We start from the raw sequence: 22,525 nt of genomic DNA, 5'->3' as shown, positions 1-22,525 counted from the left end.
GCTTTTCGAATGCACTGTACATGCCAATATCTTCGCCACACACCCCTCCCATGTTTCTTGTCTGAACATTTAAAATGATATTCAAGACACGTTATCTTCAGACATATTATAGATGCTTTTCACTGACAGCAACAACTCAATAATCAGCTAGGTCTCTGACCATGCGCGGTGCCCAAATTGCAGGCTTCCCAACTAGGCATATAGGCCTACACGTTTGTGATTTAAAACAAACCACAGCTTTAAAAAAAAGTTAATGATGCTCTGTGGTGAAGTATTTCAAATGATTTGAATTGTTTCTGTATAGACTGGAGTAATTAGGCCTATATCATTTTGGCAACTCAACATATTAGGAATTGATTGTCATTGTTCGCCTGCAAATACTTCATTACAAAAGTATTTCGCCTCCCAGTCAGTCCACACACACACACACACACACACACACACTCATATGCACATCCCCCAAAGGCTATTCTTAGCAGCAGCCTTCTATTTTTAGCCTGCTGCCGGTTTCCAAACTTTGATCAGGGAGAGATTGGTTCCACAAAGAGAGCTGGAGTTCCACTGGGCCTGTGTGTGTGTGTTCTAATTGATGAGCCTTACTGAGAGCTTCAGCTGTTTTCAATCTACAACACAGACACACACCACAGAATGGAGTGAAATAGGGTTAGTAAAAGAGGGGTGAGGAATGCAGGAGTTCTTAGAGTTATAAATAGCCATTATCCTGGGCCTCCTGCACCAAATACAGAACACACACACACACCCCGTTATGGAAAGAAAACAACCCAGACAAAGGAGTCTCTTCTATTCCATTCCTGTAAAGAAGATAGTTCAACGGTTCACAGGGTTTGACAGCTAGGTCATCTTTGACCATGTTTATCAACACAGAGACAGGGACTGTGTGTGATGCTGAAATATATACAAGTACAAATCTGTCGTTCTGCCCCTAAACAAGGCAGTTAACCCACTGTTCCCCGGTAGGCTGTCATTGCCTAGTTAAATAAAGGTTCAAAAAAATAAAAAATAGAGTGAGAGATAGAAAGGCTTGTATGTGAGAGAGGAGAAGGAACTTGACAGAGGAGGAAAAGACCCATCATCATTGATCTGTCTTCCAGAAGACACCTACACACTAGAGGTCAGCAAGGAAAGAGGAGAAGAGAGGACATTTGTTGAGAGGGATTAGGAAGAGCATATTGAGATTATAGTAATGAGTGATAGGATTACAGTAGATTAACATAGATTATATGCTGCTGCTGGCTGACTGACCAAAAAGTGGGACAGGTGGAGAGGGACATCAGCTATCAGGCCAAAACCACCCCCTTATGGACCTCTGACATATAGTATTGACCACCAGACTCATTTTAAATGTGGAATTTTTGAGCTGTGCTTGATTGATTTAGTTTGCCTGGTTTACAATGGAACCAATGAAATATTCCCAATACTGGGCTGCATATCTTACTTTCCCCATTCCCACACAGAAACATCCCCATCAGCCTCTGCACTCTATCAAACGCAGCCTGTTTTCCCACTACTCCCAATGGGAGGCTCGTGGCCTGTGTTGGAACACACACCTTTCACTGGAAGACCATAACCACTGTCCTCCATGCCGCTACAGATTCCCGTCAGCGATCCAGAGACTAAATCCAACGCACCTGTCCTTTGAACTCTGATCCCTAACCCCTGACCCCTAACCTCGGTCACATGGACCAAGGTCCGTTGGGTGGCCCTGAAGAGGGTTGAATGAGGACGTTGGACATGTGTGTGTGAGGAGACACCAGACTTGTTCTCCTAACACCATTGCATAACTCCAGGCTGGCCTCCCTGATCTCTGAGTCCTTAGCCAAACACACACACACATGTATTACACTAGCTGTATTACACTAGCTGTTCATTCAACCAACTGAGTGTCTACTGCTTTTTAATCAGATTTCCACCAGTGAAACCATGTTGGTGAACTAGTCTGCAATAGTGTGTTGGACTCACTTCCACGATGTCGGAGTTAGTCCTGCTCTCGTGAGGTTCGTTGTACTCTGTGTATTTGAGCAGGACCTTGTCCATGTCAGTGCTGGCATACTGGAACAATTTATTGGTGCTGTTGAAGATGATGAGGGCGATCTCACAGTCACACAGAACACTCAGCTCATACGCCTTCTTCATCAGGCCAAACTTCCGCTTGGTGAATGTCACCTGGAGAGGGAGAGAGAGAGGGTGAGGGAGAGAGGGAGAGGAAGAGAGAGAGAGGGGGAGAGAGGTGAGAGAGAGAGGGGAAGAGAGAGAGAGAGAGAGAGAGAGAGAGAGAGAGAGAAGAGAGAAGAGAGAGAGGGAGAGTTTACAGTGTATACTGTAAGTGAACTGTTGAATGTACGTATGTTGGCCTGCGTGTTGACAATAGACTATATTGAAAATCCAGTAAGTATGTAAGGTAAGGTATGTATGTATCTATTTATGTAAGGTATGTATGCACATATGTAAGGTAGGTACGTATGTAAGGTATGTGCGTATGTATGTACGGTATGTAAGTACATATGTAAGGTATGTATGTGCGTTTGTAAGGTCGGTACGTATGTATGTATGCATATACATATGTAAAGTATGTATGTATGTATGTAAGTGTGTATGGTATGTATGTTTGTATGTATGTGTGTATGTATGTAGGTTAAGTGTGCTCTTGCACTCTGATGTTGCCTTCTAAACCACCCCTGAGGGGAATACTTAAACTGAGAGACAAACAGACAGACTGACAGTCATGTTAACATTTAAATAGAATCTAATTATGGAGGCTGGTGCCCTTGGCCATTACTGCTTAACTTGAGACTGACTGTAAGTCACTATCACATTAGGACACATAGATATGGGCACAGCATCACTGTCTCTATTACAATGTCATAATCAGAACACTGAGGAAGAAATGTGAGGCTGGTCACTGTATGGATAACCACCCCCCCACCCACACACATGTGCTCCCAAGCAAGTACCCTTAACACACACACACACACGCACAATAACACACACAACAACACACACAGAGGACAGAGAGACCAGGGAGGTCATCCCAGCTCTAGGGGTCAGGAAGCACATGTTAGTGCATTTCCTGTCATAACAGGAAGAGGGGAACCACTGCCCCACTACACACACACATACTCCTCAAAATGCCTCTGTCTCTACCTCCTTCCCACCTAGTTGTGTGCAGGTGTGGGAGTGTTGGGGCTTGTATGTGTGTGTGACCATTATTCGGATAAAGCTCAGTGTTCATTTACCTGTCTGTTACGTTCATCCATAATCCGTGCTATCTGGATCTTTTTCCTCCCCATCTTCTCTCCTATCTCAAAAGTCCTGTTCTTCTTCTCTTTCTCTCCTATCTCAAAAGTCCTGCTCTTCTTCTCTTTCTCTCCTATCCCAAAAGTCCTGTTCTTCTTCTCTCTCTCTCCTATCCCAAAAGTCCTGTTCTTCTTCTCTTTCTCTCCTATCCCAAAAGTCCTGTTCTTCTTCTCTTTCTCTCCTATCCCAAAAGTCCTGTTCTTCTTCTCTTTCTCTCCTATCCCAAAAGTCCTGTTCTTCTTCTCTCTCTCTCCTATCCCAAAAGTCCTGTTCTTCTTCTCTATCTCAAAAGTCCTGTTCTTCTTCTCTTTCTCTCCTATCCCAAAAGTCCTGTTCTTCTTCTCTTTCTCTCCTATCCCAAAAGTCCTGTTCTTCTTCTCTTTCTTTCCTATCCCAAAAGTCCTGTTCTTCTTCTCTCTCTCTCCTATCCCAAAAGTCCTGTTCTTCTTCTCTATCTCTCCTATCCCAAAAGTCCTGTTCTTCTTCTCTTTCTCTTCAATCCCAAAAGTCCTGTTCTTCTTCTCTTTCTCTTCAATCCCAAAAGTCCTGTTCTTCTTCTCTTTCTCTTCAATCCCAAAAGTCCTGCTCTTCTTCTCTTGTCTTCCAAATCCTCACAGCAGTATTCTCTAGATTCTTCTTCTCTCAATTCCTCTGGCATTCACTCCTTAAAGAGACAGAGAGACAGAAATCAGTTAAAATGCCATCAAACACACACAGTAGTCCTTGTGGAGCGGTCATAGAGAATGGTTCAACTATGTTTGTGTATAAGTAAATAGCTGATCATTCAACAGGTTGACCTGAGAGAGGAGAATAACTCACTGATTAAGACTTACAGCTCATCTCTACCACACAACTCAGTTCAAAACACCACATCTCACTCATAACCAGAGAGATGGCATTTGCTTCCCACTGAAGAAATGCAACATAGAAAAACATGGCACAAGAAAAAAATTATACGTTCGCATCATGCTACAGAATGTTATGAGAAATTATGTGTTAGTGTTGTTGGCTTGACTTTACTGTCTGCTTTATGATGTCCCCAAACCCTGTTTGCATTTTACATCGCATCATATTCTATTAGAATGTTGACATCACATCATATTCTATTAGAATGTTGACATCACATCATATTCTATTAGAATGTTGACATCACATCATATTCTATTAGAATGTTGACCTCACATCACATTCTATTAGAATGTTGACCTCACATCACATTCTATTAGAATGTCGACCTCACATCACATTCTATTAGAATGTTGACATCATATCATATTCTATTAGAATGTTGACATCACATCATATTCTATTAGAATGTCGACCTCACATCACATTCTATTAGAATGTTGACATCATATCATATTCTATTAGAATGTTGACCTCACATCATATTCTATTAGAATGTTGACCTCACATCATATTCTATTAGAATGTTGACATCACATCATATTCTATTAGAATGTCGATCTCACATCATATTCTATTAGAATGTTGACCTCACATCATATTCTATTAGAATGTTGACATCACATCTTATTCTATTAGAATGTTGACATCATATCATATTCTATTAGAATGTTGACCTCACATCATATTCTATTAGAATGTTGACCTCACATCATATTCTATTAGAATGTTGACATCACATCATATTCTATAAGAATGTTGACATCACATCATATTCTATTAGAATGTTGACATCACATCATATTCTATTAGAATGTTGACATCACATCATATTCTATAAGAATGTTGACATCATATTCTATGAGAATGTTGACATCACATCATATTCTATTAGAATGTCGACATGACATCATATTCTATTAGAATGTCGATCTCACATCATATTCTATTAGAATGTTGACCTCACATCATATTCTATTAGAATGTTGACATCACATCAAATTCTATGAGAATGTTGACATCACATCATATTCTATTAGAATGTTGACATCACATCATATTCTATAAGAATGTTGACATCATATTCTATAAGAATGTTGACATCACATCATATTCTATTAGAATGTCGATCTCACATCATATTCTATTAGAATGTTGACCTCACATCATATTCTATTAGAATGTTGACATCACATCAAATTCTATGAGAATGTTGACATCACATCAAATTCTATGAAAATGTTGACATCACATCATATTCTATGAGAATGTTGGCATCACATCATATTCTATGAGAATGTCGACATCACATCATATTCTATTAGAATGTCGACATCACATCATATTCTATTAGAATGTCGACCTCACATCATATTCTATTAGAATGTCGACCTCACATCATATTCTATTAGAATGTCGACCTCACATCATATTCTATTAGAATGTTGACCTCACATCATATTCTATTAGAATATCGACCTCACATCATATTCTATTAGAATGTCGACCTCACATCAAGTTCTATAAGAATGTTGACCTCGCATCATATTCTATTAGAATGTTGACATCACATCATATTATATTAGAATGTTAACATCACATCATATTCTATTAGAATGTTGACATCACATCATATTCTATTAGAATGTTAACATCACATCATATTCTATTAGAATGTTGACATCACATCATATTCTATTAGAATGTTGACCTCACATCATATTCTATTAGAATGTTGACATCACATCATATTCTATTAGAATGTTGACATCACATCATATTCTATTAGAATGTTGACATCACATCATATTATATTAGAATGTTAACATCACATCATATTCTATTAGAATGTTGACATCACATCATATTCTATTAGAATGTTAACATCACATCATATTCTATTAGAATGTTAACATCACATCATATTCTATTAGAATGTTAACATCACATCATATTCTATTAGAATGTCGACATCACATCATATTCTATTAGAATGTTGACCTCACATCATATTCTATTAGAATGTTGACCTCACATCATATTCTATTAGAATGTTGACCTCACATCATATTCTATTAGAATGTTGACCTCACATCATATTCTATTAGAATGTTGACATTTACATAATTTCTTGATCCAAAACACATCCAGCACAGTACAAGTCCAGGTGAGGAGTCCTGTTTGTTGTCACCTGTGCCTTGTGTGACTTGGCACAAAGGATCTGAAGGATTCAGTCCACAGCTTATTGTGTAACACTAAGCCACTGCGGGTTACACACACACCTAATCGAGCACACCTGATTTTTTTTTTACAGGACCAGCAACCCCCAGGACCCCCTCCCTTTATCCATGATCCCTAACCTCTAACCTTATCTCTATCATAACCTATTGACATATACATTATAATAACTATGGGGGGGGGGGGGGCGAGTCCAATATCCTCTGAAGGGAGTGAGTGTGCTATATTCTCTCCTCATCCCTCCATCCCTCCATGTGTTAATCAGGCCTCTCTCATGAGGAAACAGAGAGAAGAAATGGAGGGAGATACAGTGTACTTCAAAGGGAAAGTGATCACTTATATGTTAAACTTTTATGTGTACGCGTGTGAGTGTGTGTGTGTATCCTGCGGTCTCCTGGCCTATAGGCTCTTTAAGATCCTCTTAAGTAGCTAGACACAAGTAGAGCCAACATGGCTTATAGTGTCCGACCTACACACACACACACACACACACACACACACACACACACACACACACACACACACACACAGTTACCAGTACAGTCAGAGGCAGAAGCATGGCTGAAGTAATGTGAGGAGAAAGGGGGGGGGGGGGGAGAGAAGAGAGAGAGATAGAGGGAGAGAGAGAGAAAAGGAGGAAAGAGAGAGCGAGAGAGAAAAAAAGAAGGAAAGAGAGCGAGAGAGAGAGAGAGAAAAGAAGGAAAGAGAGAGAGAGAGAGAGAGAGAGAGATCACAGGTTTGTCAATGACATGACAATGAGTAAGGTGTTTGGTTTTAACTTTATCTTCTATAACGGTATTTGAATGTTTGGCTTGTTAAATGTGATACGTTGTGTGTAATGACCATTTGTATAGTTTTCTTCGCTACTTGAGTCCTCTTTCTCTGCTCTCTCTCTCCATGCTGCGTTCCACACAGACCTAGCCCTGCCCCCTGACACTCAAGGAGCGCATTTGATGTTCCTCAACTACGAGACACTTGTGTTCAGTCTGCATTGTCAATGCAGCATATGCAACAAAGTTGATGACAATGATGCAGTTTTCACTTTGCTTCTTAATATAAATACACTAGCTTAATATAATTACACTAACAGCTAGTTTGTCTTTTCTTAACAAGTTGGGCCCAAATCTTGTTAGCCGCTAATGCTAATTGCACATGCTAATTGCTGCTAGCTAGCTAATAAATGTACTGAGTCAGAGCAAATGTAATTAGCTATATATTTGAAGGTATGTTTTTGAATAGCTAAAGCAGAAACAGACTTGTAACCAGGCTGTCATCAAGCATTTCGCTACACTTGCAATAACATCTGCTAGCCATGTGTATGTGACTAATAAAATTTGATTTGATTACAACATACCATCCCTAACCCCTAACCTCTAACCCCTATCCGGTGATCTGAGAGAATTTGATAGGTAACGACAGCTCCAGCGTTCCACAACGTACCATCCCTGACTAGAGGAGAATAGAGCAGATCTTTACAGACTCCCCAGTAGACTGACCAACAAAGGCACATTTTACACACAGCTCTTCTACACAGTATCTGCCAGCACCAGATATAATCAAGCTAGCTAGGACATAATATTGAATAAAAACAAGCACCAACATGCCAACCAGGATATATTTAAACGTCTGTGCTCTCATTCAGTCATCCAGACAGTGAGGCTGTTTCAGGAAACACCATATTTCTCTGCTTTGGAGTAAATATAGAACATTCCTTGTCAAGCCAACTCAGCATTCTATCAAACCTGGAAGTTTATATGTGTGTGTTAGTTAGATCTTTTCCCAGCATGTGTGTTCCCTCTAAGAGGACGTAACGTAGAGCCTGTAAACCAAACCAGGATGACAGCAGGTTTCCACCCGACTTCCCCTCGACGTGCACGCACACACACACACCACACACACTTCCTCCTCTATGAATAGCCTAAATGTAAACCAGCGGTGCTCCAAAAATAAAATAATTAACTTCATGCCCCAAACAAAGTGGAGCTGACTGTATTTAGTCCACACTGAGACAGAGACAAACAGACAATAGAAGTACAGAACAGAGATGGACCAATGCCATACAGCACAGTCCTCATTTACCCTAACTAACCCCCTTAACACCCACATTCACAATAATCACAGTACCCCTTCTCTGTCACAAACATAAACACACTATAGCCGTGAAGATGATTCAGAGTCCTCATTTACCCCCATACTATACGTGTGTGTGTGTGTGTGTGTGTGTGTGTGTGTGTGTGTGTGTGTGTGTGTGTGTGTGTGTGTGTGTGTGTGTGTGTGTGTGTGTATTCTGGGGCAAGAGAAGAACAGACAGAAGGACCAGAGCAGAAACGGACTGGCCGTAGGGAATTTCAGGCAAATGCCAGATGGGCTGGTCCATCTGTATCCCAGTGGGCCGGTGTAAATAATGGGTTTTGTGCAGAATGATCATTATGGCTAATAATGGGGGCCTGAAGTAAAGAAATGGGCTGAGGTATTAGAAATGACTGGGTGGATTTTTGATCCCAGTCTCTCCCTGGACCAAACACAGACAGCCAGACATATAGACATGGAGTCGGCCAGGCTAGACAGAATGTGTAAGTGTGTATTTTTAGGCTGGATGGGGGGGAAAGAGAGAGAAAGAAAGAGAGAGAGAGAGAGAGAGAGAGAGAGAGAGAGAGAGAGAGAGAGAGAGAGAGACAGAGTGGCAATGCCCTTGTATATCTTGGCAGGATGATCTACATGCCAGTGTCAGAGGGGCAAGGGTAGGGGGGTAGGTGGGTTAGATGGATGGGTACCGGGCAGGGGGCAGATAGAGGATGGGAGGGGTAGTGGGCTGGGGGCGGCGGGGTGGACGTAGCCGAGTCTCAGTGTGGTGGCAGGCTGGCAGTCATTCCCAGCCCCAAGACATAGAGTCTGTGTCAACTTCAACACTGCGCAATGAGCACTGCAAATAAAACATGTCAAAACATCTAGTTGTTCTATCACTTTGTCAGGAAGAGAATAAGAAGTAAAGGACATGACTTGGTGTCCTACAGTCCTACCAAGTTTCTACGTCACCGTTTTCACCCTATTCTCCACTATGGCCACATGATCCACTATAAATACTTCAGACTAGAGGAGACTAGAGTGGGGGGAAGTTTCTAAACAAGACTACTGATTAACACTACTGTAGCTACAGGCAACAAGCAGACAAAGACTCCTCTGTATTAGACTCTATAACTGGAGGGTGGAGGATGCAACACTAAGTAACTAGATTGTTTTACGGCAGTGGCAGATGACATTGCACTCACTAGAACACAAGCGTTAGGGCAAAATCCAGGCATGTCAGAGACATGGGGGTTCAGAGTTAAAGTGGCAATCAGCAGTAGAAACAATAACAAAGCAGTCCCCCCACTGGAGTAAAAACAGCTTATATTTTGGGTTCTGATGGGCTGCGACAGTTGAACTAATTATTAACTTATAAGTCCAAAAATGTATGTGGCAAATGCTGATTGACCCTTTAAGGCCCATAATGGGGACAATGCAGCGCATCCTCTGCCATGTACTTTTAAATAAACGACATGTTTGGGATTTAATCAGGTCTGCCTGTGGTGAAGAGAGAAGTGAATGAGGCCTACAGAGTTTTCTGGTTTACTACCTCGTTAACCTCCAGCCAATCAGCACAATTGATCGAGTGACAATCAATTGATCAAGTAGAATGCTAGGGATAAACTAAAAACGTCAGGACTGTGGAACTCGAGGGTCTGTGTTGTGCACCCCTGCCCAGACATGTGTTCCCACTCCCAGACATGTGTTGGTCCATAAAGCTGAGAAGTGGCTGGCAGGCGAGGCTAGTTTTTAGTCTTTAATCCACCTGTAACCCCAGAGACCTGAGCTGATCTCTCTGGCTCAATGGGCAAGACACAGACACTAGAGGCTTATCCAGAGGAGAGGAGCCAATGATCAGGTCAGGTGTGTTAGTGCTGGCTGGAACATAAGCCTACACACACTGTCTCTCTCCGGGTGGACCTAAGGGGCAGACATCCCTCTGTGCCACTGCTCTAGCCTGTTATCATGGTCACAATGCCCTGGATGCACAAGCCTCTTACTTGCATTGGTAGCCTACACTGAAAAATATAATAGATTGTTTATTTTGTCAAAATTACTTTGAATATACTGAAAATGTAAGTGCATGGCCTCTGCCTGTGATTTCACTTTCTCTAACACGTATGCATGTAGTGAGCTCAATCAACTTTGACAAATTGACATGAAGACAATACTTGATATGAATAAACAAGCCTACATAATTCACATGTATCTCACTAGGCTGGTTTATACTCTATGAAAAACATGGTTTTCCATTATTACGCATCTATTACAGCCTCGTAATGACAGACTCGTGTTATGCGTTTACGGACGAGTTTGGAGAGCAAACACTGCACGCTATCTGTCAATAGCGCAAACTGTACAAACTGCGTAAACTTTCTAAACGAATATAATAAATGAACCACCGTAGAGGCGTGGACACACTTACTTTTCTCCTCACGAGCTGCTCTGTCTGATATTCGTGTGCGTTACGCCGGGCGTTTTCGCAAGGCTTGTCCAGTTGAACTGTACAGTGGAAAGTCCTCGAGCCCGTTCAGAAAAGGGAATTCACTTTAAATCCGGAACGGCAATAGCCTACTATTTATCATGAATAAAAACACAGCGCTGGAACAGGCAGACAACTGGCAAAAGTAAAATTATCCGCTCAAGGTTTGAAATGAAGAGGAAGAATCCACCGACCCGTGCTACGCAGGTTCTCAGTGTGAGTGCGTGAGTGAGGGAAAGGAGGACGAGAAGGAAACTGGGATTATCCCGTTAATGTTTGTTTCCCATCGGTAATGTGCGACACTTCCATCGCTCTCTCTCTGTCTCTCTCTCCTTTACTCCCTCTCACACACGCGATCACTGAACACGTTTCTGTGATGAATGCTCTAGCGGGCGGTACACACACACACTACTCACCACTGCTGCCAGTCTGTCTGACGTATGTTCAGTCAACACATGTGCCAAATAAATAAACCACCGGAGTCGGAGTAGAGCTACATTTCCATTCTGGTTTAGCATGCTGAGAAGACTTTGATCTCTTACCAGTCAATCACTTACACATGTCCCTCTGTTCCACCAAAGCCTCAGTCGTTCTACATGGTTCTCTAGGTTTGGCTTTATCTCAATCTCTCATGTGTGTTTCAATCCGCTGTCTTAGTCTTTCTGTCAGTCTGTGTCTGAGTGTTCTATCAGGGTGGTCTCTAAGGGCACCAGGTCCATAGATTTATAGCGCACCTGGGAGAGACATACAGGAGAGATACAGTATGAGACTGGGTCTGGTGCTAATATCATAGATTCATATGTAGTTTATATACACACACATCCAATTCAGACAGTGAGACACCTGCTTTTAATCATAACACGAATGATTAAACCCAAATGAAGGTACATTTTCAGTGAGTAATGTACTCTCCCTGACCTGAAATACACAGGGCAAACAGAAAGTATGAAGTATTGGTTCTTTAGCCAACTGGAGCTCGACAGTGGAAGCTATTGGAACTGCACCTGTTTACCAGAACTGTAGTGTTGGATGGGTGGATGGACTTACAAAATGACCTACTACTCTACAGCAGTAGGCTACTTCTATCTGCTCAAACCCACTTTGCAGCTCACACACACCACACACACACAAGCAAATAGACAATCTCTGGGGAGTGTTTTTACTGCAAATATGTTCCTTTTGTGTATGTCCCATGGGAGTCTAGTGTGTTCCTGTTGTGTATGTCCCATGAGGGTCTAGTGTGTTCCTGTTGTGTATGTCCCATGTGGGTCTAGTGTGTTCCTGTTGTGTATGTCCCATGGGGGTCAAATGTGTTCCTGTTGTGTATGTCCCATGGGGGTCAAGTGTGTTCCTGTTCTGTATGTCCCATGGGGGTCTAGTGTGTTCCTGTTGTGTATGTCCCATGTGGGTCTAGTGTGTTCCTGTTGTGTATGTCCCATGGGGGTCAAATGTGTTCCTGTTGTGTATGTCCCATGGGGGTCTAGTGTGTTCCTGTTGTGTATGTCCCATGGGGGTCAAGTGTGTTCCTGTTGTGTATGTCCCATGGGGGTCTAGTGTGTTCCTGTTGTGTATGTCCCATGGGGGTCAAGTGTGTTCCTGTTGTGTATGTCCCATGGGGGTCTAGTGTGTTCCTGTTGTGTATGTCCCATGGGGGTCAAGTGTGTTCCTGTTGTGTATGTCCCATGGGGGTCAAGTGTGTTCCTGTTATGTATGTCCCATGGGGGTCTAGTGTGTTCCTGTTGTGTATGTCCCATGGGGGTCTAGTTTGGTCATTAGTGGTCTAGTGGACCACCCAGAGCGTTACACCTGCAATGAATAATGGATGAGCCTGAAGCAGACAGAAATATGGTTCCTTTTGTTGTGTTACAGGATCCTGTTTCACTGAGGGACTGGCAGCATGGAAAAACTGCTGTACAATCATCAAACTGCTAGGATTATACACCCTGAGGAAAGATGCTGCTGCGTAAGTATGCATCTCACCTGACAAGCCTGCTGTCATTGTTCCCTGTCACTTCCATCACTCTTGCTGACACACACATATACTGTTCACTCTCTCAAGCTTGCACACACACACACACACACACCTCTTATTTATGTGAGACAGGCCTGTTAACAACAAAGGCACAGTAATTCCAGTAGCATTTTAACAACAATGAAAGCATGTCTCAACAAGCTGAGTATATTATGAGGGGGTATTTCAAAGCATGCGTTCAACTCATGTTCCATAGGAAGTTTATACGTTTATTATCTCCTCCATCCATTTACTCATAGGCACACATACTCTCTCACACACACACAAGCACGCACACAAACACACGTGGCATGTAGCGCCCTGGTTCTGAGGCCAGAGTGTATGGCAGCGTTAGGGCAGTACCACCAGATATATTTTAAGCTCAGATACACTAGAGAATTTCAGCATGGACACACCGCAATCACACAGTATTGTAGTGATAGCCAGTCAGACAGTGGCCAACAGTAGCTATGGAATTGTTGCAGTGTAATTGTATACAGTAGTTAGTTTTCCAGAATCTACACCACAAACCCTGCCTGTCAGGGATGTGACATGACCAACTAGACTGTAATGACGCAAGAGACCACAAGGTAAAGCCTACACTAAAGGCATAAGGCTACTTATGATAAATACAGTCAACCTATTGTACTGTATCACACAATAGACTGTCAGCCATGGTCATTAGGAATTAAGCAAGAGGGGTTGTTCCATGTCATTTCAGCAACCCATGACACCCACCATCTCAGATTGTTCTGAACCTATTTCTGTAGTTAGAAACCGATAAGATTAGCATTCCTGCAACATTATTTTGTTTAAATATAATTTGGTCTCTGAGAAATTAAGCTAATTGATTGCACCCAAATTGGCCATTTAAATTGATAGGATTCATGTAATATTCAATAAATATAGAACCTAACATCCGATTTGGACCAAACTTTTTCTAACAATGAGTAAGACATGAGGAATCCAAGGAAATGGTAAAAAGCCCCCCACAGACTCCCCACGCTAATCCTGCTACTATGTGATCAACAAATATATATCTCTACCCCTCAATGTTGAAGGGATAGTTCACACAAATTACAAAATGACATATTGGTTTCCTTACCCTGTTAGCAGTTTATGGACAAGGTATGACAGCAAAAGCATGGGTTGCTGTCATATCTTGTCCATACACTGCTTACAGGGTAAAAAAAACTATTTAAGCTTGACCTGAAAATGTGGTCGGAGGCTTCGTATGGAGGGTGTGACGCTATAGCGGAGCCTCCGGCGGCATGCAGAGACCAAATCAGGCTCCGTACCGCATCGCCGTGCGCCTCTCAAATGTTGTAACAATGCGGAGGGCTCCATAAAACTCTGCATTGACATAATTGGTTAATGGTAGCTGGGGGCGGTACATTGTGTATAAACACAAACTCACCTCCTTGACAGCTAACTTCACAATAGCTCTGCTAAGCACAAGAAGTATGAAAGCCCTGAAGTCTGCAGAGACTGCATCGCAGTAAATGCTATACGGCCACTTCAGATGTCGGAATGACCATGCAGTAAGTAAACCAATATGTCATTTTGTAATCATCATGAATCTTGTTCTGGAGGGATCTCTGCAGAGTGGTCACTAGCTGGCATAGCCACAAAGTCATGAAATCTGATTTTATACCTTACCCTAAACTTAACCACACTGCTAACCCTAACCTTAAATTAAGGTTTTTGTTTTCATAAAAGTTTTACTATATCGCCAGTTCTGCCTCCAGGACAAGACTCATGACATTAAATGTCAACCTGCTTATATATTTTTTTTAATTATGTTGCAGGAATGCTAATCTTACCTGTTTCCAACAACATAAACCATTTCAGTACAATCTGAGATGGTGGGTGTCTTAACCCTCTTTCTTGTGTTTTTTGAGGTGGAACGACCCAGAGGTAACCTAGAAACAAAATGTTAAAATATCAAAGGTCACAGTTGACCAGAGGTCAAAGATCATAGGTCAGAGAGGTGGTTATGTCATCATGGCAACCAAATTTCAACATAAACAAACCTTGTATAAAATATATTGCATTTGTACCTTTAAAACAACATCAGATCTTCAATGTATATTCACTAATAGAAAACTAGACTGGGCAGAACCTTGATCTGTCTACAGCTACCCTTTAGTGGCCCATCCAGGGTTTTAACCAAGCCCAGCCCTGCTTAGCTATGATATTTGTCACTGAATATTACCAATGTGCTATCGTGCGAATGATTATTAAGAGATATCCTCTTAAAAACGAAATAGATGCACTGTTGTTATTAAGGTCATTCTAAAGGGTAGGTTTAACAGAGCAAATGAAATGTGACCATACTTTATCACTTATATAGGCCTATCATCAATGATAACATTCAGGGCTATTATAGCAATTGCAAAGTCATTAACAGCTATTGTTTCAATTCAACACATAATTTAAAAAAAAATAGTCAATACCAAGGGTTTCAAGCTCTGGTTGATTTAAAATTCTATCCAAGCAGATCATCTCCTTCAAATGTTGATATTTGGTTGCGTTGACAACCAAACACATTTCAGTATACATTTTGTAATACAGTTAATAGCCTAAACTAAACGAATGTAACATTCAACCTTAAAATGAGTAAAAGATCAAATCAAATTTTATTAGTCACATGCGCCGAATACAACAGGTGTAGTAGACCTTACAGTGAAATGTTTACTTACAATCCCCTAACCAACAATGCAGTTTAAAAAATACAGATAAGAATAAGAAATAAAAGTAACAAGTAATTAAAGAGCAGCAGTAAAATAACAATCGCGAGACAATATACAGGGAGGTACCTGTGCGGGGGGCACCGGTTAGTTGAGGTAATATGTACATGTAGGTAGAGTTATTAAAGTGACTATACATAGATGTTAACAACAGAGAGTAGCAGTGGTGTAAAGGGGGGGGGGGGGGGCAATGCAAATAGTCTGGGTAGCCATTTAATTATATGTTCAGGAGTCTTACGGCTTGGAGGTAGAAGCTGTTTAGAAGCTTCTTGGACCTAGACTTGGCGCTCTGGTACTGCTTGCCGTGCGGTAGCAGAGAGAACAGTCTATGACTAGGGTGGCTGCAGTCTTTGACAATTTTTAGGGCCTTCCTCTGACACCGCCTGGTTGGCCTTCTTCTCCGGCGCCATCTTACCATGGCCACAATGAGGTTACTGTAACTATAAATGTCTTTATGTAATCATATATTTTTAATTTTTATTTCACCTTTATTTAACTAGTCAAGTCAGTTAAGAACAAATTCTTATTTACAATGATGCCCTACCAAAAGGCATCCTGCGGGGACGGGGGCTGGGATAATAAAATAAAAAAAAACACATCACGACAAGAGAGACCTGAGACAACAACATAGCAAGGCAGCAGCACATGACAACACAGCATGGTAGCAACACATGACAACACAGCATGGTACCAACACAACATGGTAGCAGCACAAAACATGGTACAAACATTATTGGGCACAGACAATAACACAAAGGGCAAGAAGGTAGAGACAGCAATACATCACGCTAAGCAGCCACAACTGTCAGTAAGAGTGTCCATGATTGAGTCTTTGAATGAAAAGATGGAGATAAAACTGTCCAGTTTGAGTGTTTTTTGCAGCATGTTAAGATAGCATGCATAGGTCATCGCAAGTCTGTGGAGATCTTCACAACTGCTGTAATAATCTGTGCAGAATTTCAAACAGCATTGATCTCTTGCACCATGTACTTTTAATGTATTTCAATATCCTTTGTAGCTCAGTTGGTAGGACCTGGAGCTTGTAACGCCAGGGTAGTGGGCTCGATTCCTGAGACCACCCACATGTAAAATGAATGCACGCATGACAGTAAATCACTTTGGATAAAAGAGTCTGCTAAATGGTTTATATTACTATTATAATAATGCAAAACAGGGCATTTGATTCTGCAATTAGATGAAGCACAGTAAGACATTATGTTATATAAATAAACAAAATATCTGACACTGTATTCACATTTGAACTTTGCTGTGCTTTTAAAATGGTTCAAAGCACAGTGATCGACATTTGGGTGACAACTAAACCAAAAATCAGCCATTGTTTTTCCATTGGAATTTGGTTGTGCTTTTAGATGGTTGAAACCATAGTGATAACACATTGGAAATTCAACTAACTTTTGGCTGTCTTTTTCGTTGGTGTGAATATAGGTTTTGATCTCATCAATCAATGTCTCAACAAAATGTTACTCAATTATCCACATTGAAATGTCGAGGTGTGCCCAGTGGGATGTAGGTTTATAGCTTGCTACAAGTACAGTATAAGAGTATAACAGTGAATTTAACATTGTTTTATTTTGATTTTCATGGTCAGAATGTCACTTTGTGTCTCTGTCTCGTGCCACTCCTGATTGACTCCTGCAGCAGTGGCTGTGCATCTCGCTACGGTCGGACAGGCAGACACAGACGGACAGCAGACTAGGGGACCTTAGCCAACCACACACACAGAGGTGAGAGAGGCTTGACTATGTTCAGCAGATGAAGCCATACTACCAGCTGACTATATCATGAGAAAACACCATAGAAGACATCTCTGTTTTCATGTTCTCTAATCTGTCATGCAATGTTTCTAACACTGGACATTTGCAGCACACTCACACACTATCCCATTGACAGACTAGCCCACACACTCTTAAATGCTCTCGCACACTCACAAACTCTTTATGACTATGTGGCACACTCCTTAGAGCCCAAAATTCTCCAACTAACATGAAACTCCAGAGGAGCTATGAGTCGGTAAGAGTTCGCCGTGTGTTATACACACACAAACACACTCACCAGTGCTGCTTGTATTATCTTCTCCAGGAAGGTTCCCTTCAGCTCCAGCTGAGGGTCAGATCACTATATCTTTTACCTCAGAAATGAAGGGATGAAACTGAAAGAAGGATTAGAAGAAGTTATAAAGCCAGACCAGCTGGCTTAGAGGAGAGAACCCAGAGAGCTGGGTGACTGTTTGGCTCAGAGCTAACTGTACACTGACAGGAGAGAGACATAACCAGGCCCCAGCAGCACCCTGGAACACACACACACACCCTGTGACCTCCCCAGTGTGTGCTGGTTGGGTGCGTGTCTGTGGCAGACGTCTAGTCAGCAGCCTCTGTCACTCTGGGTATATTTAGCTATTTTTCTCCAACTACACCACGACATACTGTAGGTGGTGTGTGTGGTGTGTGCCGCTGGCCTTTGTTCCCGAGTGGCGCAACGGTCTAAGGCACTACATCTCAGTGCTATATGCGTCACTACAGACACCCTGGTTCGAATCCAGGCTGTATCACAACCGGCCGTGATTGGGAGTCCCATAGGGCAGCGCACAATTGGCCCAGCGTCGTCCGGGTTTGGCCGGTGTAGGCCGTCATTGTAAATAAGAATTTGTTCTTAACTGACTTAACTTAAACAAAAAAAATAACATGTAAGATTTGGCATAAGAGCCCAGGATTACTGGTCTAAAGGCCTATTCACATACCGGAGAGAGAGAAAGAGATCAAACCTATGAACTGCCTAGATTTCAACACACTGCGCATCTGCAATAGGCTGAGGATTAGTTTACACCTGTCCACTTCTCTCAGATCCGTGCAGATGAAGGAAAGGAGATGAGGTGACAACTGAGGAGAGGAAGCTACTAGACAAACCTACAAAGTTCCTATAGGGTTAGTGTGAGGATACACTGATTCTTGAGGACCAAGGATAACACACATACACACAACGATAAATAGTGGGCAGCACATTGGTCACAGCTGTGGGCATCTCTTTATGCATGAGAGCTCAGGTATAAACCTACTCTATAGCTGATGGGAAGTTACACTTTCACAACTTTAATGGCTTCTCCACGCCAATTACTTTACTGTACTTGGCTACGACCTGCTGACTCCACAGATTCACCACACAGTCTGGAATTTACTATATATCGTACAGCTCATATACAGTACAGTCCTGGCATTGCAAATATTTAGTTTGAGCCTAAGCTAAGTAGTTCTAAAGTCTGTCTGTCTAAGAGTTCAGCCCAGGTTCAGTTTGTTGGAAAACATCAACACATCTAGGCCATTAACGAGTTGACAGGTTTGTGTCGGTGGCTGTTTGCAGGTGTGTGTGTGTGTGCGCTCTCGCACTTACTAGATGGTCCTGACCATTGGCACCCCTGATTCCCCCCACCCTCAAGGAAGAGACGTGAGAGAGAAAGAAAGAAAACAGACAGCGGTGGTGGTAGAGAACAGACAGCGGTGGTGGTAGAGAACAGACAGCGGTGGTGGTAGAGAACAGACAGCGGTGGTGGTAGAGAACAGACAGCGGTGGTAGTAGAGAACAGACAGTGGTGGTGGTAGAGAACAGACAGCGGTGGTGGTAGAGAACAGACAGCGGTGGTGGTAGAGAACAGACAGCGGTGGTGGTAGAGAACAGACAGTGGTGGTGGTAGAGAACAGACAGCGGGGGTAGAGAACAGACAGCGGTGGTAGAGAACAGACAGCGGTGGTGGTAGAGAACAGAAACAGGCTTGTAAGTAAGCACTACAATCACACATAAACGCCTACAAACGCAATAACTTGTGTTCCCTTATCCGCTATCCCCTGTACCCTCTAGAGAACAGACAGCGGTGGTGGTAGAGAACAGACAGCGGTGGTAGAGAACAGACAGCGGTGGTGGTAGAGAACAGACAGCGGTGGTGGTAGAGAACAGACAGCGGTGGTAGAGAACAGACAGCGGTGGTGGTAGAGAACAGACAGCAGTGGTGGTAGAGAACAGACAGCGGTGGTGGTAGAGAACAGACAGCGGTGGTAGAGAACAGACAACGGTGGTGGTAGAGAACAGACAGTGGTGGTAGAGAACAGACAGCGTTGGTGGTAGAGAACAGACAGCGGTGGTAGAGAACAGACAGCGGTGGTGGTAGAGAACAGACAGCGGTGGTAGAGAACAGACAGCGGTGGTGGTAGAGAACAGACAGCGGTGGTGGTAGAGAACAGACAGCGGTGGTAGAGAACAGACAGCGGTGGTGGTAGAGAACAGACAGCGGTGGTGGTAGAGAACAGACAGCGGTGGTGGTAGAGAACAGACAGCGGTGGTGGTAGAGAACAGACAGCGGTGGTAGAGAACAGACAGCGGTGGTGGTAGAGAACAGACAGCGGTGGTGGTAGAGAACAGACAGCGGTGGTGGTAGAGAACAGGCAGCGGTGGTAGAGAACAGACAGCGGTGGTGGTAGAGAACAGACAGCGGTGGTGGTAGAGAACAGACAGCGGTGGTGGTAGAGAACAGACAGCGGTGGTGGTAGAGAACAGACAGCGGTGGTGGTAGAGAACAGACAGCGGTGGTGGTAGAGAACAGACAGCGGTGGTGGTAAAGAACAGACAGCGGTGGTAGTAGAGAACAGACAGCGGTGGTGGTAGAGAACAGACAGCGGTGGTGGTAGAGAACGGACAGCGGTGGTGGTAGAGAACAGACAGCGGTGGTGGTAGAGAACAGACAGCGGTGGTGGTAGAGAACAGACAGCGGTTGTGGTAGAGAACAGACAGCGGTGGTGGTAGAGAACAGACAGCGGTGGTGGTAGAGAACAGACAGCGGTTGTGGTAGAGAACAGACAGCGGTGGTGGTAGAGAACAGACAGCGGTGGTGGTAGAGAACAGACAGCGGTGGTGGTAGAGAACAGACAGCGGTGGTGGTAGAGAACAGACAGTGGTGGTAGAGAACAGACAGCGGTGGTGGTAGAGAACAGACAGCGGTGGTAGAGAACAGACAGCGGTGGTGGTAGAGAACAGACAGCGGTGGTAGAGAACAGACAGCGGTGGTGGTAGAGAACAGACAGCGGTGGTGGTAGAGAACAGACAGCGGTGGTAGAGAACAGACAGCGGTGGTGGTAGAGAACAGACAGCGGTGGTGGTAGAGAACAGACAGCGGTGGTGGTAGAGAACAGACAGCGGTGGTGGTAGAGAACAGACAGCGGTGGTAGAGAACAGACAGCGGTGGTGGTAGAGAACAGACAGCGGTGGTGGTAGAGAACAGACAGCGGTGGTGGTAGAGAACAGACAGCGGTGGTGGTAGAGAACAGACAGCGATGGTAGAGAACAGACAGCGGTGGTGGTAGAGAACAGACAGCGGTGGTGGTAGAGAACAGACAGCGGTGGTGGTAGAGAACAGACAGCGGTGGTGGTAGAGAACAGACAGCGGTGGTGGTAGAGAACAGACAGCGGTGGTGGTAGAGAACAGACAGCGGTGGTGGTAGAGAACAGACAGCGGTGGTAGAGAACAGACAGCGGTGGTGGTAGAGAACAGACAGCGGTGGTAGAGAACAGACAGCGGTGGTGGTAGAGAACAGACAGCGGTGGTGGTAGAGAACAGACAGCGGTGGTGGTAGAGAACAGACAGCGGTGGTGGTAGAGAACAGACAGCGGTGGTAGAGAACAGACAGCGGTGGTGGTAGAGAACAGACAGCGGTGGTGGTAGAGAACAGACAGCTGTGGTGGTAGAGAACAGACAGCGGTGGTGGTAGAGAACAGACAGCGGTGGTGGTAGAGAACAGACAGCGGTGGTGGTAGAGAACAGACAGCGGTGGTGGTAGAGAACAGACAGCGGTGGTGGTAGAGAACAGACAGCGGTGGTGGTAGAGAACAGACAGCGGTGGTGGTAGAGAACAGACAGCGGTGGTGGTAGAGAACAGACAGCGGTGGTGGTAGAGAACAGACAGCGGTTGTGGTAGAGAACAGACAGCGGTGGTGGTAGAGAACAGACAGCGGTGGTGGTAGAGAACAGACAGCGGTGGTGGTAGAGAACAGACAGCGGTGGTGGTAGAGAACAGACAGCGGTTGTGGTAGAGAACAGACAGCGGTGGTGGTAGAGAACAGACAGCGGTGGTGGTAGAGAACAGACAGTGGTTGTGGTAGAGAACAGACAGCGGTGGTGGTAGAGAACAGACAGCGGTGGTGGTAGAGAACAGACAGCGGTGGTGGTAGAGAACAGACAGCGGTGGTGGTAGAGAACAGACAGCGGTGGTGGTAGAGAACAGACAGCGGTGGTGGTAGAGAACAGACAGTGGTGGTAGAGAACAGACAGCGGTTGTGGTAGAGAACAGACAGCGGTGGTAGTAGAGAACAGACAGCGGTGGTAGAGAACAGACAGCGGTGGTGGTAGAGAATAGACAGCGGTGGTGGTAGAGAACAGACAGCGGTGGTGGTAGAGAACAGACAGCGGTGGTAGAGAACAGACAGCGGTGGTGGTAGAGAACAGACAGCGGTGGTGGTAGAGAACAGACAGCGGTGGTAGAGAACAGACAGCGGTGGTGGTAGAGAACAGACAGCGGTGGTGGTAGAGAACAGACAGCGGTGGTGGTAGAGAACAGACAGCGGTGGTAGAGAACAGACAGCGGTGGTGGTAGAGAACAGACAGCGGTGGTAGAGAACAGACAGCGGTGGTGGTAGAGAACAGACAGCGGTGGTAGAGAACAGACAGCGGTGGTAGAGAACAGACAGCGGTGGTGG

At 43.9% G+C, this 22,525-nt stretch overlaps 1 protein-coding gene across 6 annotated transcripts in view; it reads right to left on the bottom strand.

Annotated features, from left to right (window-relative positions):
- Positions 1 to 18,041, bottom strand: part of LOC139408514 (myocyte-specific enhancer factor 2C-like) — a 33,311-nt gene extending 15,270 nt beyond the window's left edge. For 3 of the 6 annotated variants that reach the window (XM_071152492.1, XM_071152494.1, XM_071152496.1), the window contains exons 1-3: positions 17,843 to 18,041; positions 3,255 to 3,979; positions 1,981 to 2,184 (exon numbers count right to left, since the gene is read on the bottom strand). In XM_071152492.1, the coding sequence (XP_071008593.1) occupies positions 1,981 to 2,184; positions 3,255 to 3,308 (258 nt within the window). In that variant the 5' untranslated portion in view covers positions 3,309 to 3,979; positions 17,843 to 18,041. Of the gene's footprint in view, positions 1 to 1,980; positions 2,185 to 3,254; positions 3,980 to 10,951; positions 11,447 to 17,842 lie in introns of those variants that run through there. The other 3 variants (XM_071152491.1, XM_071152495.1, XM_071152493.1) reach the window with 2 other exon arrangements.
- Between the last annotated feature and the right edge of the window lie 4,484 nt (positions 18,042 to 22,525).

The sequence above is a fragment of the Oncorhynchus clarkii genome, chromosome 5 (genome assembly GCF_045791955.1).
Source record: "Oncorhynchus clarkii lewisi isolate Uvic-CL-2024 chromosome 5, UVic_Ocla_1.0, whole genome shotgun sequence".
Classification (NCBI taxonomy): Eukaryota; Metazoa; Chordata; class Actinopteri; order Salmoniformes; family Salmonidae; genus Oncorhynchus; species Oncorhynchus clarkii.
This window is presented reverse-complemented; position numbering and strand designations above follow the sequence as displayed.